This window comes from Phragmites australis, chromosome 19 (assembly GCF_958298935.1).
Source record: "Phragmites australis chromosome 19, lpPhrAust1.1, whole genome shotgun sequence".
Classification (NCBI taxonomy): domain Eukaryota; kingdom Viridiplantae; phylum Streptophyta; class Magnoliopsida; order Poales; family Poaceae; genus Phragmites; species Phragmites australis.
The window spans coordinates 20,455,028-20,469,605 of NC_084939.1; the positions used below are offsets into that span (position 1 = coordinate 20,455,028).

At 41.9% G+C, this 14,578-nt stretch overlaps 1 protein-coding gene across 1 annotated transcript; it reads left to right on the plus strand.

Moving 5' to 3' along the window:
• The first annotated feature begins 10,611 nt into the window (after positions 1 to 10,611).
• Positions 10,612 to 12,675, plus strand: LOC133900248 (probable inactive methyltransferase Os04g0175900). The gene is made up of 4 exons (XM_062341360.1): positions 10,612 to 10,655; positions 11,663 to 11,826; positions 11,968 to 12,032; positions 12,198 to 12,675. Exons 1-4 carry the CDS (start codon positions 10,612 to 10,614, stop codon positions 12,495 to 12,497), a joined length of 573 nt encoding a protein of 190 aa, XP_062197344.1. The 3' UTR covers positions 12,498 to 12,675.
• The last annotated feature ends 1,903 nt before the right edge of the window (positions 12,676 to 14,578 follow it).

Here is a 14,578-nt window from a genome sequence, read left to right on the forward strand (position 1 = left end):
GCCTTGCTGAGTCTTCACATAGCGTGAAAGGAGATGTTGCCGATGTCGTTCCACCTCGGTGTCGAGTGCCAAACGCGTCTCTTCTGGCAACTCATCGTAGAACACCATTATGATGTTGTCTTTGTTGATCTCCGAAGTAGACATGGCTAGGGTTTCAGAATTCAGCCAAGAGATAGCCAAAAAACTTTGTCCCCAGCGGAGTCGCCAATTTGTGTTGGTGCGGAATTGGGCAACACCTCGCCAACATGCATCTGTCAAGGATACTTGTCACTTTTTGCAGCGACGCGTGACTTGTCTACAGGCAAACAAGCAAAGGTTGTGACCGACAACCTTAGGGATCGCCGCCCGGACAATTTATGACCAAATCGATAAAGAACTACCACCTGAACCATAGGGATTCAAAATAGCAGCGAAGAACTAATCCAAAATTGCCGGATAGTATAGACAAAATGAAAAGTAGATGCAATAGATGTGATTGATTGATGGATATGCAATCGGCCTCCACCCTCAACTATTTATAGGGGGAGTATGGTCTTGACCCTAGGGAATAGAAGTAGGACTCTATTCCAACCCTAAACACGTCTTGTTCAGCCAAAATCGTGAAAGAGATCCAAACAAATCCATGAATCTACCTCGATTCAGTTTCGGAGGGAACACCAGATGGTCCGGTGAGAACAAACTCCAGAGCACCAAACCATCCAGCGAGTTCACTCATCCAAAACTCTAAGACTCGGTCTAACACACACCGGATATTCCTATGTCACATTTATATTCACCGAAGTATGTCACCGGACCAATATTTGCAGAGAGCAACTTTTGACAAGAGAGCATACCTGCCCTCACCGAATATTTCGGTGTACACCAGATACACTCACCAGACTAATATTTGCAGAGAACAATTTTTTTGCAAAGTTTTATTTTTAAACACACTGGAGGATCCGGCGATCATCAAAGACCTCATCGGACACTTTTCACCAGAGAATTTTTTTTTCTAAAAATCTTCTTCTTCTCACCAGATAGTCCGGTGATACCCCTAGAATCTCCACTGGACCATTTCTTCCAGAGAGCAAGTTTTTGGTGCAAATTGACCTTCTACATACCGGATAGTCCGGCATTTTCATCAAATCATTCACCGGACTATTTAATACAGAGAGCATATTTTACTGCACCAAATTTTAACTATAAACACCGAATAGTCCGGAGATGATACGACATTGATCACCGGACTATCCGGTGTATACAAAAAATCTAGTCGTGGCTATTTTTTGCCATCAGCAGGTTTTACTAAAAGGCCGTCGGTGTGTTGAGGACTCCTAGACACAAATAGTTTTTCTAAAGAACCGTCTGTGTGTTGTTGAATGAAACAAATAGCTATGTATAAAATACCGACTGTGTCTAGTAGCTGTCAACACACAATGGGTCTTTTATGAAAACCGCCTATGTGTTCTCGCTCTCAAATGACTAACCTCATAGTCTTATGTGATGAATATATTGGAACTTATTCTTTTGACCATTCCTACTCAATTGTTTCGACGATTATTTGGGCATCTATATGGCTTTAAATGAAAAGTTATCAACTACAAAGTAGGACATCTCATCGAGTTATACAATGCACATATAAAGTTTGTCTCCATCTAACTTTGAATGAAAAAGTTTATGTTCAATTTGTGCAATGTTAAGTAAAACAACCATAACTTTTGCATACGAAGTCCGATTTCGACATTCAACCTCTACTTTCGAAGCTAATGAGAAGGCGCATCCCAAAAAACTAAAGATGTTAACACATGTATCATTTTTTACCCCCAAAAAGGCTCAAAAGTCCCTCGGTCGGATCAATCGAGAACGCCGCCAAGGCTTTAAGGCATCTCTTGTGTTACCGTGTGGCTGATTTTTATGCATTAATTAGTTATCAAAGAAGGTAAAAGACTAATGTGGCAAGCAATTTAAGAAGGAGATAAAAGGAAAGGTTGTTTCTTATGAAAGAAGTTAGCATTTTGAACAATCCTAGATGAAAGACATCGCCTGTGAGACAATTAATTGTCCTGGAAAACCTGAAGAAACTAGCAACGCACATGCATGCATTAAAAACTTATTTCTTAATAGCAATTTCTTACTCTCTCTCATCTTAAATATCACCTAAGAAATAAGACATTGAGAGTGGCCTAACGTGACAAATGTTAGTTGATCAGCCTAACGACAAATCAACAGTGACGTGCATATAGAGATGCTGCCAAGATCATCCTACATGAGATTAATTTGTTTGTTGCTATCATTCAGGCGATTGAAAATGGGTGTTCCCTCTGGCGACGAAGCTCAACCATCTATTTAATGGATAACTCTCATCTTATCTTCTTCCTTACGCTCGCGCAACTGCTCTTGTTCCCACAGTGCTCCCCTGACCCTCCTGCATCCAACCATCTCCAGCAGCGTTCCTGGCACTGGATTCATGCCTGCCACCCCCGCCGTGCTAACCGGGTTGGCATATTTCCCTGGGCATCCCTTTAAGCTCAGGAAGCATATCGGTGACCTCTGAAATCGTGGCCACTTACCTCCACTGCTAACTCCTTTGAAATTGACATCGCGTGAGAGATTGAGCTAGTTTTCATGCACCTCATAACTAGGAAGTGTGGATTAATTTATGGTAAACTAGTCGAGAATTATGTACATATGGTACGAGGGCTGAGATGAACCCATAAAAGAGCATTTCTCTCCTTGCATATGGGCATGCAATAAATAAATGCAAGGGCCCATATGCATCTCTGTGTTAATGTAAGTGATTCTGGTCAGAATTAAAGTCCAAATTTTAAAATGCTAGCGTACGTACATCTACACTACCAATACAACCTCTCGGTGTGCTCCTATGCGCATGCATGCGCTGCCCTCACTACTGGATATAGTGAGCACTAGCAGGATCACTTTCAAGCGAGATTGTTGTCATAATCCTCTACTGGTTGCTAATGCATATTCAGATGTTCCAATAATCAGTGCTTTTTCCGACAATGGGGAAACCCCATTTCTATTACTGGGTAACAGAATAGTTCAGTACAGATCTTACATCAACAAATAGAACAGGAAAGCTAACTAGCAAAAGCAACAACTACATAACTAGAGAAAAGTAACTAGCTGATTACCAACTACTTGAAGCATAATAAAAGACAGGGGGCAGAAAAGATGAAACAAGTGCATAAAATATCTGTAAATGGCCTAGAACAGGAAAGGCCTAACTTGAGCCAGATAGCAACTCCAACTTCATCAAGGCATCTGGAGGGGAGATCATCATGAAGGTATGATCAAACTTCTTCTTCATCCTCTATCTAATACTCATCCTCAACTTGTGGAACACCAGGGAGGTGCAACAGTTGATTGCTGGAGGGGGGAGGTTGTGCACCCGAGGGTGTCATCCCCGATGCTAGGGCCTCACTGCCTAGGGTCATCTCCGCTAATCGAGACTTGGCCTTGGCTGGAACAGGGTACGCCGGGTCCTCCGTGGTGACCACCTCTGCGCCTTTGGAGCGGGGTTTGAGTTTTGAGGCATTGTCCTCATATGACCTCACACTCCATCTAGAGGCATTGAGCGCCTTCGCCTCCTCCTCGTCTCTCCTTAGGAGTGGGGAGATCGAGCTATCTTTGGCTCAGAAGTTGTCAGGGGAGGTGGCAGAGCATCTGAAAGTTGTAGCATGGCACGTATATGGGTGTTAAGGCGTCTTTCGGGGTTCCAACCCTTTGGTTGCTAACATTATTTTATTCTTTACTGCAATTGGTAGCAATTGCTCGGGGCGAAGGCGCTGGAGCATTCACAATGTTGGAACCTCATGGCGGCCAACGAGGCCACCAGCGAAGATGCCTCCGTCTCGCCTTGGCGAAGGCTGATAAGCAAGCAGAGGCCACGGAGGGCTGCCTACAGGAGGACGTGATGCACCAGGAGCATATGGAGGAGGTGGCTCGGGAGTCCACTGAAGCCCACCGTGCCATAGAGGAAATGGCTCAAGAGACTATCGAAGCCCATCATTCAGTGGAGGAGTGAACTCGAGAGACTCTTGAAGCCGATCGTTTGGCAGAGGAGTCTATCAACGCAGATATTTACAGGTTGTGTTGCCGCAGAAGGTGCGACACAATATCTCTGGATTGCTGTGGCTGAGGCTCAGCGAGAGCGTGGGGATGCCTGTGCCACTTAGGACGTCCTGTGTGCTAAGCATCAAAGCTTGGCTGGGTACTTGACGGAGGCGGCCCAGGCCATCGAGAAGGCCCTGGGAGGCCTCGGGGCCTAGGGCCGACCATTACCCTCTGAACTAGACACCCTGAGCCTTATGCTCTGTTGGCTCTGTTCTACTACCATGGTGACATCCACCACTGCCGAGGCCTTCACCAGGTCTAGCGTCCATGTGGCTTTGGTGTTTTAGTTGGCCCTGCTGCATCGCACAGAGTGCAACCAACTTGAGGTGCTGAAGCAGCCGGTCTCTGACTCTGTGTTGGAAGCCCTCCGACGTGAGGAGCCCCTATTATGCGCGTTTGTCCAATCTTCCAAAGGTAACATGATAAGTCGATTGGTGGAGTTTCTACGTTGATGATCCAAAGGCTCGAACAGAACAGATCGAGAACCCTCGCAACCACTACTCCGTGGTTATCAACCGTGCCAAGACGTGGTTGACCTCGCCAAGAAGGCTTTTCCTGCAAGTAAATTGAGAACACAAGCAAGAACAGGTAGATGCAATCTGAATATTACTAATTACCAATGAAGTACTCAAGTTTGGGGTTCAAAAAACTGATAAATGGCGAAACTATCTAAAACATAATAATCTAAGCTAAACATGAGCCTAAACTATGATGGCTACTGCATATATATAAGAGGGGATATGAGGAGGTCGACGTAGGGTTGTGCAACCATAGAACGAAGCATCCACAACCTGGACTCTGACCCCGACATGATTACAAGACACAATAGGGTCCAAAACATTGATGCAACACCTTATTCCTTCGACTCTAACTAAACTATAAGGAATATTTGGTTGAGCATAGATCCATTGGAAAGGGCTCGACATAAGCTTTCCAGCAAGTCCAAGAACGCCTAAAATGGACTTCGTATGAGAGAGTTATGCCCATTTTGCTGACGTTTTATCTTGAGACTTGACCACGACCACGACTTCGACTAGAGCTCAGCCTCAAGTCCGAGTAGACTTGGCCTTCGAGGGGTGACATCCAGGTAAGGTTGTAGTGCTTCTTCCACGTTCCTAAGCAATAAAATATCATAAGAATTTAGTAGTAATCCATCCAAGGATACATGAATAGCGAGAAACGAGTTCACCTAGTGGTCTAATTGTCGTGCACGTGCTCTTTTAATTGGACCTTCTATGATTTGAGGATTATTGGCGGTATTGATCGTATCTGAAGGAGCCATGGGCTCATCATCCTCCCCATCTTGAATTGGATTCGTTCTCGACTCAAGCTTGTCTTCTTCTCCTAAGTAGGGCTTTAAATCTGAAATGTTAAATGTGGGGCTAACCCCAAAATCTATAGGTAGGTCCAATTTGTATGCATTGTCATTGATTATCTCAATTATCTTAAATGGTCCATCAGCCATAGACATCAACTTTGATTTTCTTAGTTCTGGAAATCTATCCTTCCTCAAATGCAACCAAACTAAATCACCCCGTTCAAATTTTATTTCCATCCTACCTTTACTTCCATCAATCCTATACTTTTCAAGCATGCTCTCTATATTCTTTCTACTTGTATCATGCAACTTAAAAATAAATTCAGCATGTTCCTTAGCATCTAAATTAAGTCTTACAAAAGTAGGCAAAGGTAGTAAATCAATAGGAGCACGGGGATTAAATCCATACACTACCTGGAACAAAATTACCTTGGAAGTAGAGTGTACTGTGAGGAACCATCCAAACAATATTCTAATTAATCATTAGGAGGATCATTATTCATAAATACAACCTCAATGATTAACCATAATACCATCCCGGTAGTCCTGGCACGTATTTTATGCCCAAGATCGGAACACATGCCTTTCCAACATGTACATCACAACATAGCTAAAAAAAGAGCGAGTAATTAAAGTTATATTACAAGTGCTTAAGCATGCAACCATTTGCAACAGTTTACACAAAGAGGAAATACGCAGCAGAAGATTAAAACCTTAACAACAACAAAAGGAGAGTGGAGTCATATGCCCTTAGGCTTCACCCCAAAAGCTACGACTCACTAGAGTAGGATGCACTACTCCGACCCACCACCTGCATCGACGGGCACGAAGTAGCCAAACACCGCATCACCCTCACCAGTAGAACCTAAAAACGCAGGCATGAGTACGAAGACATCGTAAGACTTAAACCATATAGAGCACATATATATAGCTCAACTCCAAGGATTATGCATTGAACTGTTAGCAAGAGTAGACCACAAGGTTAAGTAAAATATATGCGATAAGCAACCTAGACACATATGTGTGAGCATCTATACTTAACTCAAAAACAACTACCTTTCTACCCTGCAAACCACAACTTAAACATGTATGTATAGGAACCATATCATCTCATCAACAAAATCTACCAACCATTTCCATCATACCATTAACTTATCCCACATTTGTAAACTCTATAATCGATGCAAATGAAACAATAGCATGCTCATGACCGAGAGCATCACTGCTGGTTGGTGGCTAGAGCCGGCAATGATAGTATCACTGCCAGCTCGTAGCTAGAGCCAGTAGTGATAGTGGATGATAGCTTATTTTAAAAAATTCATAACTTTTTCATACGAAATCGGATGGAGACAAACTTTATATCAAAACTGTAGCCCTCGATGAGATCTACAACAATGAGCTGAAGACTTTTTCTTTTGATATCATTTAGATATCCCAAAAATCGTTTGAAGTTTTATATAGAAGATGTCAAAAGGATTGCATATGCTAATGGTATCACCAGTGCTTATGTGGTGGGATGGTAAGGACATATTGCGCGAGCTGAGAGGTTCTGAGTTTGAGTGCCACAAACCGCGCGCGCGCATATATCACGCGAAAAATCGCGTGACTTGTGACTTCCGACGGCGCAGGGGTTCCTCGGGTGCAATTTTTTTTATTTTTCCAACCCCAAAAAGATCCATTCAGTGCCCAACTATCACTGTCGGCTAAAGCCTTCAGCCGGCAGTGATAACCCCTTCACTGCCGGTCCCTAGACCGAGAGTGATAGTCGGGGACTATCATTGCCTGTTGCCCACTGTTGGCTCCAAAACCGGTAGTGAAACCCCTTTATGGGCCGACAGTGAAGGGGCTTTTTGTAGTAGTGGACCATATTGTAATTTAATTTATGATTAAATGACTATCGTATGGTCACTTTGTATTCGATGCTGAGTCACGACAGAGGTGTTGTTATTTCATGGTTAAGGCTGAATCGTGTGGTCACTTCATGTATAAAGTCTAAGTCACGATAGAGGTGCTGTGCTGGTTGCAAGGTGTTGTCATTTCATGCTTAAAGCTGCGGCGTGTGGTCACGTTGTATTCGTAACGTTGGATTTTGTACCCGATCATGTAACGTTGGATTTTGTTTCCACAGTAATAGTAGTAGGGTCAGTAATGCACATGGTTTTGATTTTGAAAGTTCAGTAGGACGGCCACACCCTACATTCCATTGTAATTTCCTGCCTTCTGATACCCATTTCGCCCTTGTGTAGCGAAAATAGACCTATTAGGTCATGATTGTGATTTTGGTGATTAATGACAACATATTCATTGGGACTAACATGTTTGTCAAAAATATATGTTAGTAGGTCTCATGGATGCAATACATCAAGAAGCCACCGCAGTCGGGACAAAGTTTATTGAATTAGAGAAGTCCTAGGAGAATTGACCTCGCCGGATAGTCTGATGCTCTATGCGTTGAACTCAATGGAGTATTTCTAACAAAGGGGGAGAAGGCTGATGACCTCACTGGATAGTCTGGTGATATACACTGCGTAACACCGGAGCATTTCTTACAGAGAAGAATGTGAGTACAGAAAACTGAAGATCAAGCTACCGGAATGTCCGGTGCTTGGTTTGTGCACACCGGAGCATTTCTTGCAGAAACGACTGCAATTGCTGAAGAATGAAGATTAACTCACAGAATAGTCCGATGATCACAGAGATAGTTGCACCGGAGCATTTCTAGGGAAAAGAAGAGAATGTTTAACTCCCCAGATGGTCCAGTATGAATGGAATGAACACCGGATGAATGCAACAGAGCATCTTACACATAGAGGCTGCAAAGGCTTGGATTGCTTAAGATAACTCACCAGAAGGTCTGGTGATGGATTTGAAGGCACACCAGAGTGTCCGGCTAGTTTCTAAGGTTGTACTTACCGAATAATCTGGTGTTAATACTACTATTCTCACCGGATCATCTGGTGTTAACAACTTTTTTGAGCCGTTGGAAAAAAGGCTAGTTAGCATTTTTGAGGCTATAAATACCTCTCCACTCAGTCATTTGACATGCGACATGCTGCTGGAGTCTAAAGGAAGCTCATATACACTTAAGAAGACATCCAAGCCACCAAAGTGCTTAAAGGGATCATCAAAGGCAATTAAACACAAGATTAGAGAGTGTCTAGTGCTTATAGGCCTTGAGTGAGTTGTACCTAGGTGCTGCAGCTTGAAGAATGGTCCAAGGAGTGATCCTAGCTTATATTGAGTGGTACGTCGGCACCTTGGAGTCTTGATGACTCATCAGCATCTTGGGGCTTAGTGGCTCAAGCTTGTTGACCCTCCGACTTGGTGTGGAGCGGCGGCAAGACACATGTACGGGGACGCGAAGACCCTTGCCTTGATGGCTTAAGCTCCGAAATGATCACGATGGCAAGTGACCTGAAGAGAGGTTAGTGGTTAGACCTTGCCTCGGTAGCTTGGTGGCTCATCGTGCTTAAGACCTTGTCTTGGTCACTTGGTAGCTCAAGAGTCGTGACCAGAAGAGACTTGGTGACGAGGAGCATATCTTTTGTGGAGCTCCAACAAGGATTAGGGGTGATATTAATGCAATTGATATCACGGGATAAAAATCCCTTGTGCCGAGTTTGTCTCTCTATCTTATTTATGTTTCCGCATTTACATACTTGTAATTTACCTTGCTAGAGTATGTTGCAATCCTCTTGAGCGGTAGAGTAGACACACTGGATAAACTTAGAGCATATTTACATAGAAATTGAGATAGATTTATCTTGTGAAGTTTTTAGAACCAATTTATTTTAGGTTTCTAAGTTTCCTAATTCAACACCCTCTTAAGATGTCACCGTTCCTCACACCTTGCCACACAACATCGCCTCGAAGACGTGCTAATGGTTACCAACAATATGAACTCCCGTCCATGCACATCACCGGTCGGCAATGTCGGAATGCCTCGATCATACAGCAGAACAGCCAGAACACCCGCTGAAGGACTCGATCTCCATCCTAATTACCAAAATCATGAATACCAATGCAGGTGTCCGGGTTCCTACCCTAAATAACCTCTAGCAGTGAAGGTAAGTTGTGGTATGAGTCCTTATAAGTACCAAACCTCTTCTCTAACACCTTCTATTTTGCTCTCCATGCCATGTCATATGAAATCTCATACCCAAATTTGGTGTTGATAACATGCATAACTCCGAAAAGAAACATACTAGTCTTCTTCACAATCTCTGAGTACATCACATTTGCAACATAATCAGCGTTCATGCTCCTGTGCTTGCGCAGATGTCGGCTCAAGCTGCAAGTATGTGGCTCAACAATAGATACTAACCATATTGTTTCACACCTCGGTAAGAATCCATGAACTCGCCAAGTGCAACCTTGAGATAACATTTGACACCGTTTATCTGAGGATTAGATATTACCACCCTGAACTCCCTCACCTCTGAGAAAAACCATCCCTTCATTGCATGATGAAGATAGACCTTGTCATGAAACATCTGACCTTTGGTCACCACAATAGAATCATACTCCTGTGCCGACTCGTGTCCATTGTTAACCGTCAACTTCTCCAAAGCAAAATTCGACCATTCTTCTGGGATTCCTGCACCTAATTTCACAAATGTGCAGAACTCTTCGTTATTTGCCTCTATCTGGTCCACTAATGCCTCGTCATGCTCTCCCTGATCAGCATGCATCATGGCCTGATCTTCTTCTCCATCATTACGTTATTCTCTTGCAGTCTGTATCTCAACTAGTGCAATGGTCTGCATGGGTACTTCTGGAACTGCACTCTCCTGCACCTCCTCATAAACAACATTTTCACCAACAACTTCTACGGTGCTAGGTCCAACTTTTGTGGATCCAACATCGCTTGATTCTACAAGGATACAGCGGGAAAAACTACATCTCAACCCAGTGACACAAATTGGTGTCATTGCTTTGAGCATGTAACCTCCAAGAGCTCCCACTGCTAGCGGTTTCTCGACATCTAGGAATCATAACCTTCACCGCCAACCACTGATGTGTCGGACTAAGTTACAGCAGATTATAGAACCAACCTAACACTTGGGACCACCGAATCTCTCCTGAACTCTATAATTCTGTGTCCATATACTGGAAGTCACTCAGATCCACTCCACTGTCACAATGCATATCCTGGGTTGTAGAAAACCATGAACCCAACTATGGTCGACATTCCTGATTCAACAATCATACTATACTCTGTCAGGTTAAATAATTGTAATCAACATACAACAGTTACGACCACAAATTCTATTCAACCTCATCACTTTTATTCTACATAACCATCAAATGTCATCATTAACATACTCTTTCTGTTGACACTATATCATTCTAAATGTATTGCTTAAAAAAACAATTACTCCATTTATATTCTAAATATCCTACAACTATGAAATATTTGTACTACGTATTTATAACAATTGGACTTCATACTACTAAAGATTGAAAAATTACAAACTATGTATGCTCTATGCTAAATTATCTATTCTATACGTATCTAAATTTCTCTGTCCTAAATTCTAAATGAATCATATTTTCCTCCTTCCAATCTAAATATAATACTATGACATCCACAACAATTCAAATATGCAATTCCTACATCGACAAAAATATTTACGTCTAATAATATCAAATTTTTAAATCATATTAAATAACATATTTTAACTCTACATTACCAAAATATCTGAACTTTTCCAACTACTCTACATTTCCTCAGTGACTATACTATATTTTCTATATATAGCTAATTTCCGAACCATACCTACTCTACTCTAAATTTCATATCCTTATTCTTCTAAATTATCTACTCTACTCGACATTTCTCTATCTATTTTTCTAAGTATTTCTAACACTAAATTATCTAAATATTCAATTTCTTTTTAAATATTCTACATTGCCGAAATACCTCAAACTATTCTAACCTAAATTTTCAAACTATACTAAATATTCTACCTAAGTATACTAATTTTTCTACTTATTGCCAATTTTTGAACTAGATCTACTATATTCTAAATTTCCTATCTTAACTTTCTAATTTTTCTATTCTATTCTACATTTTTCCTACTCTATTCTAAATATTGTATACTAATTTTTCTTGCTCTATTCTAACTATTTACTATTATTTCTTAAAAAAAATGCAAGATCCTCACCGCCAGCGTCGGGTTGCTCCCCACCGGTTTAGGCCACCGCACATCGCTAGCCGTTGAAGCCTAGCCATCGCTCGTCGGTCCCCCAAGTGTTCGACGGCGTCGGCGTGCTTGTCGACGTTGGCGGGGGCACCGGTGCCACCCTGGCGATGATCGCAAACCGGTACAAGCACATCAGGGGCATCAACTTCGACATGTCCCATGTCATCTCTGAAGCTCCATCGCTTCCAGGTAATCATTAATTTATTTGGTACTTGAGTTGACTATGAAAAAAAAACCAGCGAACAGTTTCTGCTAGAACAGAAGTTTGCTGAAATGATTGTGGCTACGAGTGGTACTAGTGTTGTGCTGAAGTTTTGATCTCGTGTACAGGCGTGGAACATGTAGCTGGAAGTTGGTTTGATAGCATACCCACTGGAGATGCAGTTTTTATGAAGGTATGTTTCCTGATACAAGAGTTTTCCTCTTCGCAATTTCTGAGCAGTCTGAAATGCTTCGTTCTGGTCCAACTAAATGGTTCTTCATTTTAACACTTTCTCGGCTTCGCGATATAAGTCGATAAAATACAACATCAATTAATTCGTGCATGTATGCTTGTGCAGTGGATCCTCCATATGCAAAACGACGAGGACTGCATCAAGATCCTGAAGAACTGCCACCGAGCTCTCCCGGACAAGGGGAAGGTGATTGTCGTGCAGAGCGTCCTGCCGGAAACCCCGGAGTCGACTCCAGCTGCACGGGATTCCTTCACCATGGATATAATCATGCTTGTCAACTTCAATGGTGGGAAGGACAGGACGGAGCAGGAGTACGCCAAGCTTGCCAGGGATGCTGGCTTCGCGGGCGCCTTCCGGTCAACCTACATATTCTGCAACATTTACGCTCTCGAGTTTACCAAGTAGCTATACTACTTGTCATGAATGAGAGCTGCTAGCTCACGTGCGTACGTATGATATGTTTGTATTCTCGAATAAGCCATAAATTTGTATATGGCATCTATCTATCTATCAATCTAGGACTCATTGTTTGGTTTCTGCCAGCAATAGATAATGCCTTCCACTTCTTTCCAATCAATTTTGTAATGCGGCCGGGAAGAGTCCGAATAAAATTATTTATAATATAGGCAGATTTCCAACTAAAGAACTATTAAACCATGTTGTTTACCATTGAAGCTCAAGTACGCAAGTCAAATAAAACAAAGATGTAAGGTCAATTTGTGTACGTAATCAGTAAGACAGATATGACACTAGCCACAAAGAATCATGTTAGGTGCCGATTTCATCTCCTAAGCAATAGATAATGCCTTCCACTTCTTTCCAATCAATTTTGTAATGCGGGAAGAGTCCGAATAAAATTATTTATAACATAGGCAGAGTACCAACTAAAGAACTATTAAACCATGTTGTTTACCATTGAAGCTCAAGTAAGCAAGTCAAATAAAACAAAGATGTAAGGTCAATTTGTGTACGTAATCAGTAAGACAGATATGACACTAGTCACAAATAATCATGTTAGGTGCCTATTTCATCTCCTAAGCAAACAAAAAGTAATCACTGCAAACAATAAGCGAATACTCGGAGTACAAGTTGCATATCAACATGGCTAAGGGTTAGCAATAAATCATTCAATCTATGGAACAAGGGTATATCATGAAAAACGTTCGAAACATCCATATCTTCTAATAGAAATTGCTGCCCTTCTTCCTCTTCCTGCAAGTTAGTTTTAAATACGTTCATACGATAGGGAAGTCATCATCGAGAGTTCCCGTCTTCCCGATTCCTCTTCATGCCATTTCTCCATCATGTCTTCTTCTCGTCATTCTTCTTGTGATATCTCCTAGTCGAGGTCGGAGTGCCATGAGGAAAATCATTTTTTAATAAAGAAAGTCTTTATTGGATTCACACAATTACATCAAGATGATACAACCACACTGAGAGCACTTTCGATCTCTACATAACTAAGATACACATAGCTTAAAAAAGAGAAAGGAAAACACAATAAAAATTTATCACAAGTGGAAACATGAAATACTAAGGCGCGCTGATCCTCAAACTAGACCACCTTCCATGATCCTAGGTAAAACACTTCCTGACCACCCGCACCAAATGCTGACACGCCGCTACAGCCACCCCTAACAGGACTATTGGTTTCAAGTCCTTCCTAATACCCCATAATCAACTACAAAATATATGTGATACACTACGAGATGCCATTACGTGAAAAAAACTCATGGGTGACGGGTAATAACTCTCATGAGTGACGGGTCCCGCACCCGTCACTTATGACTAGTCATTAGGGTAAGGACCCGTCACAAATGATGTCATCGATGACGGGTCATACCGTTACCTGTCACCTATGAGCGTCTCCCATTTGCTGGGGTGACAAACATAAGTGACGGGTAATCTCTTAACTCGTCACTTATGTCCTAACATAAGTGACGGGGTTACCCATCACTTATGTCTGTCACCCATGTGCTGTGAAGAATACATAAGTGACGGGTAAGATGGTTTCCCGTCCCTTATATTTAATATAAATGACGGGTAACCAGGTTACCCGTCACTTTTGTGTACATTACCCTATGAGAATATTTTGTTTCCAGGCTACATCTCGGAGCGTAGCCAGGATATAGCAGTCGTCTTCTCCCTGCAAACAATAGGAACACACCCAAATCTATATCGACAAACATGCATATAAGAACTCGCTTTATCACATAATTGCAAAGGTTACAAAGTTCCAATCAATTCATTACAGAATTACAAATATTATAAAGTTCCGATCAACTCATATTACATATATAAGACCTCATAACCTAAGGATTCTGTCATCGAATCTCTAGAATTACACCGTTGTCGAAAAAAAGAGCATCAAATTTCTGAATAATTTGACACGTAACCAATATCATGTTATCATGGAATTAAACTAATTACTTAAATTAGTTACGAATAATCTCGTATTGTATTTACATCGGAGGATTTGATATCCT